Source organism: Peromyscus maniculatus, chromosome 2, assembly GCF_049852395.1.
Source record: "Peromyscus maniculatus bairdii isolate BWxNUB_F1_BW_parent chromosome 2, HU_Pman_BW_mat_3.1, whole genome shotgun sequence".
In the NCBI taxonomy this organism is placed as follows: domain Eukaryota; kingdom Metazoa; phylum Chordata; class Mammalia; order Rodentia; family Cricetidae; genus Peromyscus; species Peromyscus maniculatus.
The window spans coordinates 92,136,939-92,156,655 of record NC_134853.1 but is presented as its reverse complement, the minus strand read 5'-3'; the positions used below and the strand labels follow the sequence as shown (position 1 = coordinate 92,156,655).

Sequence of the window (19,717 nt, the reverse complement as noted above, 5' to 3'; positions counted from 1 at the left end):
ATGGAGGCAAAATACCTATATATAATCTTAAATAAAGTGATAATTATGTTTACCTCTGTAACAGCATAAAACATACCTATGGTGTAATATTACATGAAAGCAATGGGATCTACAAACTCACCTACATTGTGATGCTGTAAATGTTTATTTATGAGCAAAGACTGAAAAGCATATGCAGAGAACTGACTGATGAGGTGGTTATGTGCCATATGTTATATAGTTGTTTTTAAACCAGCTTCTTTTTTAGATTTAATTTTATTTAAATTATGTGTGTATATGTGTATGTGTGTATGTGAGGATGTGCATATGTGTGCAGATGCTCAGAGAGGCCAGAGGTATGCAATTCCTCTGGAGTTGGAGTTACTGGCAGTTGTATGCTGTCTAATGTGGGTGCTGGGACTCCAACACAGGTCTTCTGGAAGAGCAGTACATGCCCTTAACCACTGAGCCATCTCTCCAGCCTTTAGTTTTTTTGTTTGTTTTGTTTTGTTTTGAGACAGGTTTTTTTTCTCTAGTCACATAGCTTTTGCACTCACTATGTTGCCCAGGCTAGCCTTTGACTCGCTGTGATTCTCTAGCTTCAGATGTCTGAGTACTAGGATTGTTGGCGTGAGCTACCATGCTTGGCTGGGATCCATGATATTACTGCTGCAGTTTTGTTGGTGAATCAATAGATATTTGCTTAGGAAAGTGTTCTTGATGGTTTGATGACTCTGGGGAGTGGATTGGCATCAGAAACAAATTCCAAAGCGTCCTCCTCACTTTACTAACTCATTTGGCTGCTGTTGGCAGAGTATTCTTATACACGGTATTGCTCACCAGAGATGAAGTTTGGGAGGCAAGAGTGCATGGGCTTCGTTATGTCTGGGTGAGATAAGAATTTTTGTACATGCAAAGAGGGTAAAAAAGTGTTAACCCAAAGCTGTGGTTGTGGAGGGCTACAGTGAGAAACGGCTCCTTTTAAAAGCTCTGCCCTGTTTACGGATTGCTAAGTGCGAGGCTCTGCCAGGTGCTTAGCTCATTTAGTTGTCACAACATCCCTTCAAGGTAATTGATTTTATTCTCATTTTAGAGATGAGCCAACAGTGACTCAAAGATGTTAAATAATCTTCCCAAGGTCACACGACTCAGAAGAAGCAGCAGAGTCGGTTTCTGCCACCCCAGAGCTCTTGCTCTGAAAGAATGACATGCTAGGCCTTTGGCTTTGGAGCTCTGACAAGCCAGGAAACAGAGGGAGGTACTTTGCTTATGCTCTGCTGAGGTGGGCCTAGTTCTTTTTTGTGCAGTTGACTTTTGTTTTTCGTCTCCTTTGGGTGGAACTTGCAGCCAGCCAAGGCTTTTGGTGGAGAGTGGGAGCAGGAGAACCAGAGTCACCCAGAGGCAGATCTTGCAAATAGGACCCTCTCATTTCAGATGACTGCAGTTCCCAGCAGTGTGGGCTGGAGGCTTTTGAGGGTTGGAGTGTGGCAGGCCGATGCAGCCCCAGTGTTAGGTTACTTTTGAGCACTATGTTTCTAAGGCATATTTGGTGGGTTTATATTTGGGACTGTTTATTCCTCTCACATAGCAAGCAGTTCTCAGTTCTTCCACATCATGTTTTTTTTCCCCTTTGAATTTGTATCTCGTAGAGGGGAACATGTGTACAAGGAAAGCATTATTGTAGTTTGAATTCTTTTCTGTAAAGTGTGTGTGTGTGTATACTATGCTTGTGTATGATAGTGTGAATATGTATGTGCAAGTGTGCTTGTTCGAGTGTGTGCTTGTGTGTATATGTGTTTATGTTTGGGCATTTAGTTGTGCACATGGTGCATGTGTGTGAAAGTCAGAGGCAACCTAATTCTTGCCTCTTCACCCTGTTTATGTCAGACTAGCTGACCTGAGAGCTTCCTGGGATTCGCCTGTCTCCGTTCCCCTTCTCACCAGAGGGGTGCTAGCAATGTAGATGGGTGCTACTGCATCTGGGTTTACATGGATTCTGGGGAGCGAAGTCAGGTCTTTGAGCTTATGTGGCAAGCATTTTACTCACTGAGCCATCTCCCAGGTCCTGATGTCATTTAAACTCTTATGCCTGTGGTAGGCACTATACTAAATGTTGTGACTCATTTCTTTTAATACTTATTTAATTCTGGCCCATTTCTACAGGTGGAAGAACTGAGGCAGACAGACAGAATAAACCTGACTGTGATTATGCAGCTAGTAAAGTAGTTAGACTGTGTTTGTTTATTAATTTATTTATTCACTTAAATGTTGGTTGAGTGTCCACTTGTTCTCAATACAGTGCTTAAATCTGAGAAACTGATGAAGGGTTAGGTCCTACCTAGTCCACAAAAATGGATTAAATCCATGTAATGAACACGATAACAAAGAAAAAACATGTAAATCGGTAAGATAAAAAGGCATAGCTGTTGCAGAGGGTGGCGTGGTGGCTGGTGGAGATGTGTATCACTTGAGGTCTTGCAGTTCGTCGATGATGCTGAAGCTCAGGTGGAAAGGATAAGACAGAGGTACCAGAAGGTACAGCAGAAAGAGCGCTGAGGCTCAAGGACCAGAAAGGAAGTTAGTGAGGCTGGACCATTGTGAACAGGGGAGATGATGATCGCCGATGGGTCTGGCATGGTGGGCAGGAGCCAGATTATATAGCACTTTGGGACATATTTGAATGTAAGAGTGATGGGAAAAGCAAACAGAAACAAACAAACAAATAACAACAACAACAACAACAACAAAAGCCTTGAAGGGTTTATGCAGCAGAGTGTCATGAGCAGATCTGTCTGACTGAAGACAGCAAGGCTCTTTTTCCTTGACCCAAGCATCTGGCCAGTGTTGTAGTTCTCACGTGTGTTTCAGACAAGTGCACATGAGATGGAGCTGTTTTCTCTCAGAGGTAAGGAGGGTTGAAAGGTGAGTGACCAGGGGACAGTGCAGTGTTGCTAGGATGGATAGAACAGAGGAAGCACCAGAAGAGTTACCAGTCCAGCCAGAGAAAACTTGAGGGCAAGTGATGCTAGACAGAGAACTGACTGGCCATCTGGCCAGACGGCTGGAAAGAAAGTGTTTGTGTCGAATTCTTTTCATTTGGGTCTTTCTGACATTTGCTTGACCTTATGAAGGCACATTTGCTTGACCTTATGCTTAAAACAATTCTTTATAAATAGGACAAATATTCTTTCAAGTGTTGTTAAGAATTTTAGTTTTATGTACAATGTGAGCATTCTAAGCAACTGCCATAAATATTTTATTGGTAGCTGAGTAATAGAATAAGGTTTCTCTTTATAGGAAGCATCTGGCACTGTAGAGTTTTGTTTGAATGAATGTTTTACATGCTGTTTTCTTAAACATTTAAAAGGAGCTTTAATGAACCTTCCAGTTGTTTCTTGTGCTATTCCTGTTAGCCACAGAATTGAAGCCTTAAGTATTATTAACAAGAGGGCAAGGGTATAAAGCTTAAAAAGTATATTGAACACAGAATATGCTTTTCATTTATCCAGTTCTAAAACTGTATTTGTTAAAAAGAATGGTGTATGTGGGATATGGAGATGGTTCAGTGGTTAAGAACATTTGCAGGCAGTCATGAGGACCAGAGTCTGGGTCCTAGCACCTATGGGACTAGGAGTCTTGCACATGCCTGTAACTCAGCTTCAAGGTCAGCAGAGACAGGAGCATTATTGGGGTTTTCTGGCTTCTGTTCTATGAATTCAGGTTAAAGGAAAGACCCAGTCTCAAAGGAATAGACAGAGAGTGGTAGAAATGGATATCTGATGCCCTCTTCTGGTCTCCATGTACATGCGTACACATGTACATACACAGAAACTACACACAAAAATAAATCTTTAAAAACAGAATAATGTATGACCTTAATTATTTTAAAATTCCCAAAAGGAAGCCTTTTGACTATGTACATGTGATGATGTGCAAGAGTCCAAGTGTGGCTATTCCTATTTTTACCCTGTTCAGCTGCCTTATGTCACTTGTCTTTCTCCTTTCTTTCTTTCTTTCTTTCTTTCTTTCTTTCTTTCTTTCTTTCTTTCTTTCTTTCTTTCTTTCTTTCTTTCTTTCTTTCTTTCTTTCTTTCTTTCTTTCTCTCTCTCTCTCTCTCTCTCTCTCTCTCTCTCTCTCTCTCTCTCTCCCTTCCTTCCTTCCTTCCTTCCTTCCTTCCTTCCTTCCTTCCTTCCTTCCTTCCTTCCTTCCTTCCTTCCTTCCTTCCTTCCTTTCCTCCCTCCCTCCGTCCTCCCCTCCCTCCTTCTTTCTTTTTATAACATTTCTCTGGCAGGCCTGGAACTCACTGTGTAGACTAGGGCTATTCTATTTAACTTCATTAAAGTATAATTTCTATAAAATAAATTTTACCAGTTTTAAGTATTGGATGAATTTTGACTTGTATGTTCCTGTAACTAATAGTAACTAAAATATATATGATTATAGGTTTTCTCTCTCTCTCTCTCTCTCTCTCTCTCTCTCTCTCTCTCTCTCTCTCTCTCTCTCTCTCTCTCTCTCTCTCTCTCTCCCTGTGTGCAGTTCTAGGCTTTTGCAATCATTACCAGAATCAGCATGTACAACAGTTCCATAGTAACAAAAATTCCCTTGTGTTGTCTCTTTGTGGTCAAACCCTCTTTCTGCCACAAACTTCTGACAACTAGTGGTCTATTTTCTCCATCCCTATAATTTTCTTTTTCCTGGAATATCACATACATGGAAGCATGTATTAATGTAATGTTTGAGACAGACTTCCTTCTGGTGGCATGTCCTTGAAACCCATTCATCGTCTGCATCCCATAGCTGCTGATGCTCTTTCAAAGTATCAGTGTAACTGTTTGTCCATTAGGGTTTTGAAGGGCTTTTGACTTCTTCCCAGCTTTCGATGCTTAAAAATAAAGCTACAGCAGCCCTTTGTGTCCAAGTTTCTGTGTTAGCATAGGTTTCCATTTCTTTAGTCAGTAGGAGTGAAATTATAGCATCATTGGTAAGTGTAGGTTTTGGTCAGAAACTGCCAAACTGCTAATTGGTGTTGCTGTTCCATTTTGCATCCCACAGAGCGAGAATTTTGCTTGCTTCTCATTTCCTTCTGCATTTGCTGTTGTCAATTAAAAAGTAGTTTTAGCTCTTATAATAGATGTATTTCTCATTATAGTTTTATTTTATATTTCCCTAAAAGCTAAGGATGTTGAAATGTTTTTTGGTTTTTGGGTTTTTTTGGTGCCTATTTACCATCTGCATATCTTCTGCTGTGAACTTTCTGCTCAAGTCTTCTGCCTTTTTTTCCTCCAAGAAAAATTGGGATTTTGGTTGTTTTCTTACAGTTATATTTGGAGAGGTATTATGTATTCTGGATATAATTCTTATGTAGATATGTGATATGCAAATATTTTCTTCCAGAGTGCAGCTTGTCTTTTCATTCTCTTAACACTGTTTTTCAGAGCAAGCATTAAATTTTCATGAAGCCCAATTTATTGATTTTTTTTCTGTTATGGATCATGCCTTCAGTGTTATGTCTAAAGAACTGTTTGCCTTGTTCTAGAGCACAACAATTTTCTTTTATATATATTTTTAAAACAATCATATTGTTTTATGTGTCACATTTAGATTTGTGAGCTAATTTAAATCAACTTCTGTTTAAGATGTAATTTAGGTCAAGGTGAGTTTTTTCATAAAAGGATATCCAGTTCTAATATCATTTGTTGAACGGAAGACTCTTTTTTCTCCTTTTCATTCATTCATTTATGTATCGTGTGTGCATGGGCAGTGTGCACCACACTGCATGTGTGGAGGTCAGAGCACAACTTGATGGTCTTTTCTTCTACTGTGCGGGTTCTCAGCCTTGGTGCAGACCCCTTAGCTCCTGAACCAGCTCTCTGCTTGCTTTTTCCTTTGCTTGCTTTCACTCAGATGACAGAACTCTCCTGGCCGTGTGTGGAAGGGTATTTTTCAATATTTCCTGCCTCCACATTACATTCTCTTCTTTCTAGATGGTTTCAATTTATCTGGCTCTTCACTGTTTCAAGTAAACTTTATAATCAGCTTGCCTGTGTTTACAAAAAACTCTGCTAGTGTTTTAATTGGATTTGTGTTAAATCTTTAAGTAAATTTCAAGAGAATTGATACTTTGGTAAGCAGAGTCTTCTAATCCAGGCATTTGTTAAGAATCTTTACTTACATTGGTTGTAGGGGTGTCATCTATGTTTTGTATTTTTAAATACACAGTTGTGTGTCTTATTGGGCTTATACTGAAGGGTCTCATTTTTGGAGCTATCGCAGCTGTTGCTTAAAAAGTTCAGTTTATGGTCATTTGTTGCTACTCTATTGAAGTACAATGGGTGTTTGCATGACCTTGCCAGAATTACTTTTTGGTACTAGAAACTTTTTGTGGATTCTTTCAGCTCTGTTTCTTTCTTTCTAATGTGAGTGCCTTAAATGAATAGCAATTCTGAGAGTACATATTCTTCCTTTATTCCTGAAGTTAGGGTAATAGCATTCAGTTTTTCTTCCTTTGGGAAATAAATAAATAAATAACAAATTATATATATGTATATATACACACACACATATATACACACATATGTAACATATATATATATATATATTATGTGTGCTATACACACACACACACATACACTATAGTTACTTTTAGCAAATTAATGAAGTTTCTAATTCCTGCTTGGGCGAGTCCCTCTCCATATCCCAAATGCAAGTTGGGTTTGGTAACATGTATCTTCTGCATGTGCTGATATGATGTTACTCTTTTTGACTCTTTGGTTTGTTAGTGTGGCAGCTTATGTGGCTTGTCTGAGGAGCAGTCAGTTACCCTTGTGTGGCTGGGGTTAATCTAATGATGTAGCAATCTGTTTATTCAGTTTTTTAGCTTCAGCCAAAGGTTTTATGTTTATTATCATGAAGGATTTAGTCTGTAGTTTTCCTGTAATATTTCTGTCTGCTTTTGTTGTTCTCATAAAGCCAGGAGGAAAGACCCACAACCTGCCATTTCTGGAAGAAGTTGAAAAGAACAGGCATTGCTGACATTGCTTTTCATTTAAGTATTTGATAGAAATTGTTGCTGAAATCATCAGCATCTGTATTTTCCTTCTTTCCTCTTCTCTCTCTCTCCCTTCCTCCCTTCCTTCTTTCCTTTTTTAATTTGAGACAAGATGTCATATAGCCCAAGGCTGTCCTGGAACTCACTGTGTACTCAAGACTGATCCTAAACTCCTGGTCTTCCTGCCTCTGCCTCCCGAGGGCTGGCATTGCGTCTTATACCACCATGAATGGTTTATGTTTTGTTGGGGATGGAAGCCAGGGCTTCAAACATGCCAAGCAAGCACTCTACCACCTGACTTACATCCTCAGCCCCTATAAGACTTTAAGTACAAATTTAGTTTTGAAGATAGGTACATCACTATTTAGATTGTGTTTTCCTTTGGTGAGTTGGTTGTATTTGCTCTCTGATGTCTGGACAGAGAATCGTGCATGTTATCCTTTTAATCATTGTGGAATCTGTGTTGATTTTTCCTAGTTCATCCTTTTTTCTAGTTTTTTTATTTTCTTTGAAGACTAGGAATTAAACCTGGGGGCTCATACATGCTTCTGTTTTATTTCTTCTCTGATGCTATTATTAGAGATTTGTTAGTTTCATTTGTAATTTGAAAAAAGTAAATTTTAAACTCAAGTTTTCTCTGTTGATTCCCTCTGCCCTTTAAAAATTTTTTTAACATAATTTCTTTATTGAATTTTTGGGAATTTCACATGCACCCCTATTCTGCTCATTTCTGAGTCCCTCCATATCATCCTCTCTCCCCTGCAGCAGCCCCCCCAAAATGAAAATTAAAAAAAATCAAATCAAAACAAGCAAACAAACAAACAAAAACAGAAAGAAAAACAAACCAAACAAAACAACAAAACAAAACCCTCTTTGTTTCTCCCTCTTTCCCACCTCTCCAACACCTTATTCGTCCTGGTGGTACTGGGAGCTGCATGTGATGTGTGACACAGTACACCCTTTTGTCCAATCAGCTTTCCTTGCAAATGTTCATTGTAATGAGTCATTGGTTTTGTTCAAGGCCTCTGGTTTCTGGTACACCATCATCACTGGATCCTCACCAAAACTCCTCTCGAATATCCTGCTGTTTCCTCAGTCATGGAGATCCTGCAGTGATCCGTTACACAGGACCAGTCCTTCCATGAACTCTAGCAGGTCCTAGATGAGGTAGATGTTAGGTCGTGCAACTCCAGGCCCAACTGTGGGCCTGAGTGATAGTTGAGCTGGTAAGTTCAAGCCATTGGGGCCACCCTCCTCAGGCGAGGGGTGGAACCAATTCCCCTATGCCCATGCCATCAGGGTCATCTCTCTACTACCAGTGGTGAGGCTTGGGAAGTAGGGGGCAGCTCTCTTGCTGCAGTGTCCAGTGAGGGGCAGGGCCAGTTAATCCAGGGCCAGCGAAGGACAGGACTGGCTCAACATGGCCCTGTGATTCCATTAATGGTTCCTATGTCCCCCCTGAAGTGACATGGACCACTGACATAAACACAGACCCATATAAACACAGCTGCAGCAGGACCACACGGACCCAAACATGTCCTTTGGCAGCAGTTTGGGCCTGGACAACATCCTGGCTCCAGGTGGAAGCACAGGCCACTCAGATCAGGATGGCTCTAGTGGGGCCATGATCTCCAGACACTAACAAGGCTACAGGTTGGGGCCCCGGCCCTGGGGCTTTTGTGTAACCTTTGGTGGCAGCACAGACCCTGGCTTTGGTGGGACCGAGGACCTAGACATGGTCTTTGGCAGCAGCTGGGTCTAGATGTCACCATTGCCTCAAGGTGGCAGTTCAGGCCACTCAGATCAGCACAGCCCCAGTGATGGCATGGCCCTCAGACACTGACAGAGCTCCAGATCTCGGGTAGCCACATGGCCTTTGATTATAACAGGAAAGTCGGACAACAGAACAGACGCTGGCTGCAGTAGGGCCATGGACCCACACATGGACACATGGCCCTCAGTTGCAGCTCTGGCCTGGGTGTTACCATGGCATTGGGTAGCAGCTCAGGCCACTCAGATCTGCATGGCCCCAGCTGCAGCATGGCCCTCAGTCACCAATGTGGACTCAGGTGGCTGACCTGATTTCAATGGCAGCATAGACCATGGACTTCAACACAGACTCCAGCTCAGTAGGACCATAGACCCAGATGTGGTCCTTGGTAGCAGCCCAGGTCTGAATGTCACCAAGGCTCTAGGTGGCAGTGCAGGCTATTCAGACTGGCATGGCCCTGGTGGTGGTGTGGCCCTCAGACATCAACATGGCCCCAGGTGGCAGCCTTTACCCTGGGAATCCACATGGCTTCGTAGCAACAGGAACTATGGACATTAACGCAAACCCTGGCTGCTATAGGGCCATAGGCCCAGACATGGCCAGCAGCAGCAGCCTGTGCCCAGATGACACCATGGCCCTGGATGGTAGCACAGGCCACTTAAATCATGGCCGGTTGCAGCATGGCCCCCAGACTCCAACAGGCTACAGGCTGTGTCCCAGACCTCAGGCCTCTGCGTGGCCCCTGGTGGCTACATGGGCCATGGACTTCAACACAGACACCAGTTATGGTAGAACCATGGACATGGTCCTCTGGAGCTGCCTGGGTCTGGATATCACCATGGCCCCAGGTGGCAGCACAGGCCACCCTCATGGGCATCGAGTATCGAGGCCATCAGACACCAACTTATCCTTAGGTGGCAGCCCAGACCTTGGGAATCTGAATGTCCCTCATGGCTACAGATGCCACCCACATCAAACAGACCTAGGCTGCAGTAGGGCCACGGGTTTTTTCCCCTTTCTATTTCACCAATTTCTAGTCTTGTATTTATTTTACCCTTAATTTTGCTTTCTTTAGGTTTATTTTGCTCATTTTCCTGCTTCTGAGCTAGAGGCCTCAATTGTTGACTTGAGACCTTTCTTTGCTAAAGTATTTGAGAGTAGAGATTTCCTCCTCAGCATTGATGTCACTGTGTCCAGCCATTTTTAATATATGATATTTTTTGTTTTTGTTTAATTCAGAGTGTCTCTTAGTTTTCTCCGCAGCTGCTTCTTGATCCGTGTGTGGACTGGTTAGAAGCGTGTTGCCCTATGTCTAAGCATTTGGGGATTTTTCACTGTTCTTTTTAGTTCCTGACTTTTGGGATAATTGCATTATGATCAGAGAGTATAGTTTGGCTTTGTGTTTCTAAGTGTGTTAAGGTTTGTTTTGTGACCTAGAATATCTTGGCAAAGTCCCTGCTCACTTGAGTGCCTAGTTAGCATTTCTTGAATTTAAGGTAGACCTTGCTGGTTGATAGTATTGCTTAAAGTTGTTATGCATTCTTTCTGACTTTTGCTTTGTTTTTTTCCTTCTTGATTAATGAGAAAGGAGTATTGATAACTCCAACAGTAACTAATTGGTGCAATTCTCCTTCCTGTTCCGTGTCATGAATCTGACACTGCAGTGCCAGGCTTGTACACATGGGGTCATTATTTTTATCATCGTGCAGTATCCCTCTTGTTCTTGACTGAGTTTGCTTTGATGTTATCTTGTATTTAGGGTTCACACACTGTATTTTTTCTGTTCATTTAAAATATTTTTAACCTTTATTTTTATTTTATATGTGTGGGTGTTCTGCCTGCTTGCATTCAGTGTGTGTGGAGGCCAGAAGAGGGCATTGGATTCCCTGGGACTGGAATTAGAGATGTTTTTGAGCCCCCATGTGGGTGCTGAGCATCAAACCTGGGTTCTCTAGACAAGCAACCAGTGCTCTTAATCTCTGAATTGTCTCTTCAGCCTTCCTTGTTTACTTGTAACTAACTTACTTCTATCCTTAGGTATGTAGTATAAATTTCTTTTTTTCTTTTGGTTTTTTGAAACAAGGTTTCTCCATGTAGTTTTGATGCCTGTCCTGGATCTCGCTCTGTAGACCAGGCTGGCCTCAAACTCACAGAGATCCACCTGCCTCTGCCTCAATTAAAGGCATGTGCCACCACCGCCTGGCATATAAATTTCTTGTATATAGCACCTAATTTGCTTTTTAAATATCACATTTACTTACATTTTATTTATTTATTTATTTATTTATTTATTTATTTATTTATTTATTTATTTATTTATTTATTTATTTGTGTGTGTACATGTGTGTGCTACAGGAATGAGTGTGGAGTTCTGAGGACAACTTGCAGGAGTTGTTTTTCTTCTTTTACCATGTGAGTCCTAGGGTTGGAACTCAGTTTGTCTAGCTTCTTAGCTATCTCATCAGCCCCATAATTGGCTTTAAAATCTTTTCTAACAGTCTCTGTATTTTAACTGGGGTGTTTATTCCATTTGCATTTAATGTACATCAATGTGTTTTGACTTAATTTTTTTGACATACAATTTTTAAACGTTTTCTGATGTCTTACTTTCTTTTCAAATCTCTTTTTTACAGTATTTGAATACTTTTTATACTTCATTTAAATATATTTGATTCTATTTTAAATAGATCTTTGTATAGTTTATCTTCAAATCTTTAAGACATTTTAGTGGCTGCTTTTGAGGTGACTTCTCCCTTCACCCCTCCTCCCTCCCTTCTTCCATTCTTCCTTCTCTTCTCCCTCTCTCCCTCCATTGCCCTTTATGTTTCCTCCCTCCTCTTTCCATTTCACCATAGTAAGATGTGACAATGTTACTGTTGTCTTTATCCCAAGTGTATTATAGTAACATACTTGACACCTCTCCCCAGTCTATGTTATGATTTTACTTCACCTGTCACATCCATTTTAAAGAGTTTATGGACTTTTCATTTGAATAGTTTCTGTAACTGAATATGCAGATATTAACAATTGACATTTCTTTTCTTTCTACTTCCAGGGTTCCACACTGCCTTGGTATCATTTTCTTTCAATCTGAAGAACTCCCTCTGTCATTTCCTTTAGAGCAGGTCTGTTGCTGATGAATCTCTGTATTTTCCTGCATTTCAGAGTGCCTTGTTTTACTGTCATTCATTAGTATTGTTCCTGTTATAGTATCTTGCATGGCAGTTTCCTTCAGCCTGTAACGTTGCCTCTAGCTGTGATGGAGAAATCTGCTGCCTTTTGACTCCCCCCAACCTCCCCATGTAATATGTCAAATTTCTCAGGCTTTCAAGCATTGTTTTTGTCTCTAGTGTGCACCATGGTCTAGGTGTGAGGCCCTAAGTCATTTTCCAAATAGAATGTCTTAAATTATTTCTTTGGGTATTTTTTTTCCTGAAACATACTTCTTTTTTTTTTTTTTAAATTTATCTTTTAATATATCAGAGACTTTGATGAACATTAGAATTTTGGTTATTGTCTCAGAGGCTACATTAATGTTTTTCAAGTTTCCTTTTGATTCTTCTTTCCTGTTGGATTTTTATTAATTTGAATTTGGGGTTGTCTCTGTCTTGAGTCTATTTAGTTGTTGTATTTTTGGCTATTCTAGTTTCCAGTTTTATAATTTCTGTTTGGTTCTCTTTTATAACATTGGTTTCTTTACTGGTACTTTTTCTGATTGATTCATTTCAAGGCACAAGCTGTACATTTTTTTGTGGAAGTGGTTTGAGACAGTGTCACTATGCTGCCCAGGTTGTTCAACCTTACCACCCTCCATCATTCGCCTCCTGGATTATAAGTGCATACCACCATGTCTGGCCCAGCTTTTACCTATTTATATAGTTGTTTATTTTCTTATATATAGTGTTTATTTTCTTCTCACAGAAACCCATGAGATTGATTTTATCATTCGTATGTTAGAGATAAAGAAACAGAGGCTCTGCGCTGGGTGGTGATGGCACATGCCTTTAATCCCAGCACTCCGGAGGCAGAGCCAGGAGGATCTCTGTGAGTTTGAGGCCAGCCTGGTCTACAGAGCAAGATGCAGGATAGGCACCAAAACTACACAGAGATACCCTGTCTCGAAAAACCAAAATAAAGAAAGGAAGGAAGGGAGGGAGGGAGGGAGGGAGGAAAGGAAGGAAGGAAGGAAGGAAGGAAGGAAGGAAGGAAGGAAGGAAGGAAGGAAGGAAGGAAGGGACGGAGGCTCAGAGTCTAACTGAAATGTTGGACCTTTTCATCTTCTCTCTTTTTCCCATTTTACTATCTCTCCTCTTTTATGTAATAGTCTACCTAGTGTATCTTATATAATGTTGATGCCATAACGTTTCTATTTGACAGTACATCTTGGAGATAATTTCATATGTGTACACAAACTGTTCTTTGTTATGTCTTTGTAATACTCCATTCAGTGGACATACCATGATTTACTTAACCATAGACTGTTGGCTTTAGTAATTTAAATTAACCATGTACTATTGACTTTAAGAACTCTTTAAAGTTCTTTAAGATACATACATTTAAAATTCTTTAAGATGCATAAGATACCTGCTACACATGTGTGAATAGTTCAGTGAATTATCGAAAAATAAATGCCACCCCCATCATCAATGAATGACAAGAAACAGTAGTTTTAGCACCCCAGAAGAGTCCTTCATTGATATTCCCAAATGCCACCCACTTTTCCTCCCCAACAGGTAACTATCATTCTAGACTCATTTCAAGTCCTTTTCTACCCATGCTTCTGTCATTCCTGACTACAGTTCTGAGGAGAGGAATCCCCACCACACCACCCACAACCCCCAGGCAGAGATTTAAAGCATGTAGCAAAGAAGCAGAATGTGGGGATGGTGGGAGGACTTTGAAAACATTTAGCTGTTTAAGCATGGTGGTAGTGGTTTTTTTTTTTTTTTTTTTTTTTTTTTTTTGTCATAGGAAGTTAATTCAGTGTGTAGGTTAATGTCTCCTTGGAGTTAGGCTAGTCATTTTGTTAGCCTGCTCAGAATGCTGGATCAACAAATCAAAGTGTCACCTGTTTCCCATAGTCTGGTGGATCAGGTTGTTGGAGTCCCAGCAGGATATGTGCCCAGCTGATATACTATTGGTATGATCCTTGATCTTGTGTATAATGGGGGTGGTACTTTCACAGTGTAGCTTCAGAGTTGAGGCTCCACATATTAAGTTATCTAGGTCAATATTTGTTTACACAATTATGTCTCAGTAAATATCATTTTGTGTAATAGCCCTGCCCCCTTATTTTGACAAATTTTAAACATACAGAAAATTGTATGAATTTGTGAAATTATATTGTATGTAGTTGTGAAATTATAGATCATTATAGATTTATCAGTTAATGTTCTACATTTGATATATCTTCCCTTTTCTCATCCAACACTCTTACATAGCTGCAGAGAATACCACATAGCACGTTATGTGCTTAGGTATGGGTCGTCTTGTTAGGATACTCTTCTAGAAAATCCTAATGTTACAACCTAACATAAAGTTGTTTTCTGATTTCCCCTAGTTATCATTACCATATGTAATATATATTTAAACATTTGAGAGTCTTCCATGATGCTTTCCAGTCTTGTTTCCTGTAACCTCACATTGTTTAGAAGATCTCCATTTTTACCAGATTGTCATTAGGGTTTTTGAAGAATTCAGCTCTATTGTTTTGCACAGTCCTTTAACTTAGATTATTCTGTTTGACTCCTTGATGGGATTCGGGTTAATGACTGCAGGCTGGAGTGCTTTAGATGAATAGTTTGCTCACAGTGATTTATTTAAGGAGGCACATGCCATGGCCTTGACCCATCAGTGGTGATAATAGTTATATTTTCTTGATTGAGTTGATATTTGTAAGATTTCCAGATTGTGAAAGCCCCATTTCTTATGTAACTAGTAAGACTTCTGTGGGGGATCTGTTGAGCTTGAATATTTTGCTCTTTGGTGATCTGTCCTCTGATGCCATTTCAAGTGTTGGTGGTTCTCATCTAAGTCGGTATTACTGTAAAAGTTAGGTAGCAGTGGCTCCAGTTGTCCTTCATTTCTCTCTTCCCTTCCTATCCCACCATCCCATCCCCATCACCCAGTCTCCCCCTTCCCCCTTCTCCCACTGATATAGAGTCATACCTTCTTTTTCACTTGTTCATGCCTGTCAGTATTCATTTGGATGCTCAGAGTGTCCTACTGTGGCTAGTGGGAACCATCTGCCCTGGCGGACTGGTGTCATTGTCACCAGGGTCAGCTCTCCTGGCATTTGGCCCAGCTGCTGTAGTGACTGTCTTGTGCTTGCTTTGCAGCAAATCACCGAGCTGAAGAAGGAGAACTTCAACCTGAAGCTCCGCATCTACTTCCTTGAGGAAAGGATGCAGCAGGAGTTTACTGGCCCCGTCGAGCACATCTACAAGACAGTGAGTGACCACTCTGGCTGCTGTCCCTTGTGTCTTTGCTCATAGTTTTCCCAGAAGACATTTGACTGCTATTTGTTTTTAGAGTTAGCAAGAACAGCTGTTGTCATTTAATTTGGATTGATTTTGGGGAAGAACACGATGCTAGAACAACCCTCAGTAAAGCGAGGTGTGTGATCTTAAGGAAGTCTTTTAATCTTTTTGACATCTGATTTCTGACTCACAGTCCTGGTCTCAGTTGTCTTTTTATAATTATTTATTCTTTTGAAACTGGCAGTGGAGCAGTAGGATGGCTTTGTAATTGAACGACAGTGTTAGCAACCAGTGGGGTGGGTGACTTTCAGCCAGTCACCCCTCTCTTTGGGTTTGCTTCCACAGTGAAGTGATAGCCCTGGGGCTGTTTGGATGAAAGCAGGGTGACAGGTGCGAAGGGGGTGACAGGTGTAAAGGGGGTGATGGGTGAATGGCTCCAGCGAGCAGTCAGTGCTGAGCAGCCACCATCATTGACTTGTAGACTCTGGCTGCCCAGAGTTAGGCTGGGTAGATTTTCTGCAGTTTGACTCCTCCATCCCTATGTGCTTGCTTACAAGTGTCAGGAAAAGTCTCTTCGCATTTGAAGCGTTAACCTGCAGGTCTGTGTCTGTAAACAAACTTTGTTTCTGGAACCTGCAAGAAGAATTTGGCTTTCTAGAGAAGCCATGAGTCCAAACAGTACATAGATGCCTATTTCTTAGCTTTCGCTGGTAGATTAGCCCCTGGTCTAGGAATTATTCCATCTTCTCACCTCTGAAGTTGGTGCTGGTGGAAACATTTGAAAGGGGAAAGGTGCTCTCGGTGGCAGGTGGGGTGAGAGTTGGGGGGGGCTACCTGGGCTTTCGTGAAGAGGAATTTTGCTATGTTTCTGAAAAGCTCCCTTTTCCCTGAAGGCACAGTGTCTTCTGCAGTGTCAGCATGGAAAGACAAAGAGGATGCAGTGGTGATGCAACCAGAATTTCAAGGGGGAACCAATAGTTAGAGCACACTGTGCACTGGGGCCAAACATCTCGGGCCTTGAGGTGGCAGGATGTCGAACTATCTGCTGCCCCTGGGTCCACAGCTCCTTGGGGCTCTTACACATTGGTCATTTTACTGTGATTGTCAAGACAGTCCCAGACAGTGGAGATTATCTGCTCTTATAGTGAGGAAACAGAGGCTTGGGGAATGTCAGTAACTTGCCTACTGTCATGATGATACACAATGGGTTTTGAGTCTGATCTGCCTGCTTCAATGTACTACTTCTCCTTCTTTTCACTGACTGATGGCCTGGTTGAATTATCTCCCTCACCAAGCTTTTGTGTAGGTGTATGTGTGTGGTTCAGGTTCAGAATTTTAAAAACATAAAATATGTGTCCTAAAAAGATGGTACTCTGATCCTTGGGCCCCTGGATCTAACCAGTGTTATTGATGCCCTGTGCAGAGGAGTTTTGTGTAGAAATTTACATAAATGTCTATGTGTAACCCCCTTTTGCATAAGTACCAGCAAGTTCTGTTCTGCATTTTGCAGTTTTCATTTAATGATTTCTTGGATGTCTTTCCCAATAGTAGTTTAGGAGCTGTTTTAGCTATTCTTTTATAGCTTTATAATAGTCAATTTTGTGCTTTGAAGGCTCTTTGACTCTTGCTTTGGAAACGGTTCTCATCTTACACACACATTTAGAACTTGAGATACTGTGCATGGGGAACATAGGCATGCTAGCTAGCCATCAGTTCGCACACAAGCCATGCTCACAGAACACACTCTGTCAGCTCCCACTCCTGTTCTGCCCTGTGGGAGCTGGTGGAGGAACCCAAGGCTTGCAGCGCATTTCTCACAGAGGCACACATGAAGACTCTGTGCACTGCCGCTCCGGGTTTTGTCTGTTATCCAAAGGAACGTTTATTCGAGAGAAAAATTCTGCCTCCTAGACAGACTTCTTGAGTTCCACTCTGACAGGCAAGAGAACAGCACAGGCTTCTCTCCATGTTATTTGGTTCCCCAGTCCTCACCTCAGGGAGACACCTTGGTCCTCTCTTAATAGTGTGGGATCCAACAGCCACAGCTCTGCTTTCTTATCTCTGGGATGTGTCTCTAAGGACTGGCACAGGGTCACACTGCTGGATGCTTTATTTGCATGAAGGAAAAGCTTAGGTATGTCATGTTGACTTCAGTGTCCTTAGTGCTATGACTGTCACTAGCACTCAGGTGTCTGTGAAGTCAGTACACATGTGTCCACTGACTTGCTGACATCTCCTTCTGTGAAGGGGCCCATGTCCTTCAGTGTGGGCTGCACTCTTGACTGAGCATGCTTCTCTCCCCAGGGATACTTGGCAGGAAGGAGGGAGGCATGTCCTTTGGATTACACATTTTATGATAATGTTATTATTTTAAAAATACAAATGGGTAGAAGAAAATGTAAAATCAGCATGAGTTATTAAAAAAATAAGAGCAAGAATTTAGAGAAATCTTGGTTTGATATCAGACCTCTGCATGCTGTGTCTGAGTCTCCAGGACATGAGTCCTTTGTACATTCTGTCTGGACTGCATTTGTGGCAAAGTCCGAAGCCCACCATTACTCTGCTGCCTCCCACTGGCTGCCACCTGCCAAAAATTCTGTCTTTGTATTCTCATGTGAGTGAGTGTGAGCCCAAGGCCATGTGCTACTTCCTTTGTTCCAGTGCCTTAAGGGAAAGAAGGTTGATGACTCTGATATCCCTTAGCGCACAGCTCCCCACATAAGCTGGGCTTCTTGTGAGTATCCTGAAATCTCACATGGAAACAAGACAGGCCTCCCATTTATCCACTCACAAGTTTTATTTTATTTTTGTTTTTAAATCTGTAGCACGTTCCTACTGCAACAACCACATGCGTGATTGTAAACAACTAGAAGTAATTGCCTTCGAATGGGAAAAGCAAACTGTAAATTTGCTTGGCGGAGGGCAAACAATTTTTAAATCAGCCTCACTTGTATGACATTTATGCCTAGATATTTGAATGCTCTGGCTGTTAGACACTTGGAACATTTACATAATTGTTCCAAGTCTTAAAGGAATCCATGGCTTTCTTTTGAGACCACCAGTACTTAATAATTCCCTTTTTCTGTGCCTCGGGGCTAATGAGGGTTTGGAGTCTAACATCTGCTATTACAAGGGTGGCATAGTCAGTCCAAGCCAGAAGTAGTTTGCCCACCATCAATGCTCGCTACTCCTGCACCTTACACTGTATCTTTTCTTACCTCGTCGTCTCTGGAAGAACATTGAACTTAAGGTGGAAGTGGAAAGTCTGAAGCAGGAGCTCCAGGAGAGAGATCGGTTGCTCGTCAAAGCCTCGTGAGTACCTGTCACCCCAAAAGCTTGGCCATTGGGTCCCATGGGTCGGTGTTGGCCCGGGCAGCGGAGCACAGCCAGCTGCTTTTCTAAGCCACTTGTTTTCCAAGGAGCTTGTAGTTTTCATTTAATTGTTTGTCAACTGTTTTTAAAGTATACATGGTTATAGGAAGATTACAGCATGATACATTTTATGAAGCAAGCACATATGTGGAATTCCCAAATGAGCCAGAAAGGAAACATCACCAAGCTTCTAGAATGCCCCCTTCCCTTCATGTTCTCAGAGCATCCCCCTTTTCCCAGGACACCCACTATTCTCAACACAATTGCTTAGTTCTGCCTATTTTGGAACTTGATATAAATGGGATTATACAGTAGGTCCTCTTTTGTGTCTAGCTTCTTTCCCTAGCAGCTTGTGAGAGTCAAGTTAGCCGTGTATAAATTTTATTGCCTCAGTAACTGTAAAATACAAAGATGATAAATGAAAAGTTGGAACATTTATTATTGTGAATATATTTTATTGGTATAACTAAACACAAACAAACTGAATAATGCTAGTAGTTGTTAAAAATTGTACAGCCTCTTGACAGTGTATGCGATTCAGGCTGTGAAATGGCAAGATTAGATCTGGGCTGATGAGGGGGAGACCAGAGTGCAGCAGAGGGAAGGGGCCATACAGGGGACTTCATAAAGCCCCAGGGCTCAAACGTCTATGAGCACCCAGGTAGAAGAAATTCAGGACCAGGAACATTCAGATAGGAGCTGGAGAGATACTGAGTGGGTTAAGTGTTTGTTGTGCAAGCACAGGACCTGAGTTTAGATTCCCAGCACCCAGTATCAAGTCTGGGTAAGGTGTTTGTACCCCTAATGCTGGGGATGGGATGGCAGGGAGATGGAGCTTGATGTTTAAGGAGCTTCGGGTTCAGTGATAGATCCTATTTAAAAAATAATACTAAGATGGAGAGCAATAGAAGACAGTGTCACCCCTTTGTCCTCCACACACACGTGTGCATATATGACACATTCACACACACAGAGAGATAAAAATCTCGATCTACAGCTTGGGAAAGAGAGGAGGCTAGTCTAGAATCCATTTTGTCATCTGTAATGCCCCTTGAGGAGTGATAGAAA

General features: G+C 41.5%; 1 protein-coding gene across 13 annotated transcripts in view; it reads left to right on the top strand.

The window, feature by feature from the left end:
- Cdk5rap2 (CDK5 regulatory subunit associated protein 2) overlaps positions 1–19,717 on the top strand; it is a 194,033-nt gene that overhangs the window by 19,150 nt on the left and 155,166 nt on the right. For 12 of the 13 annotated variants that reach the window (XM_076564372.1, XM_076564381.1, XM_076564376.1 and 9 more), the window contains exons 4-5: positions 15,137–15,247; positions 18,513–18,589. In XM_076564372.1, the coding sequence (XP_076420487.1) occupies positions 15,137–15,247; positions 18,513–18,589 (188 nt within the window). Of the gene's footprint in view, positions 1–11,858; positions 11,924–15,136; positions 15,248–18,512; positions 18,590–19,717 lie in introns of those variants that run through there. The other variant, XM_076564375.1, reaches the window with a different exon arrangement.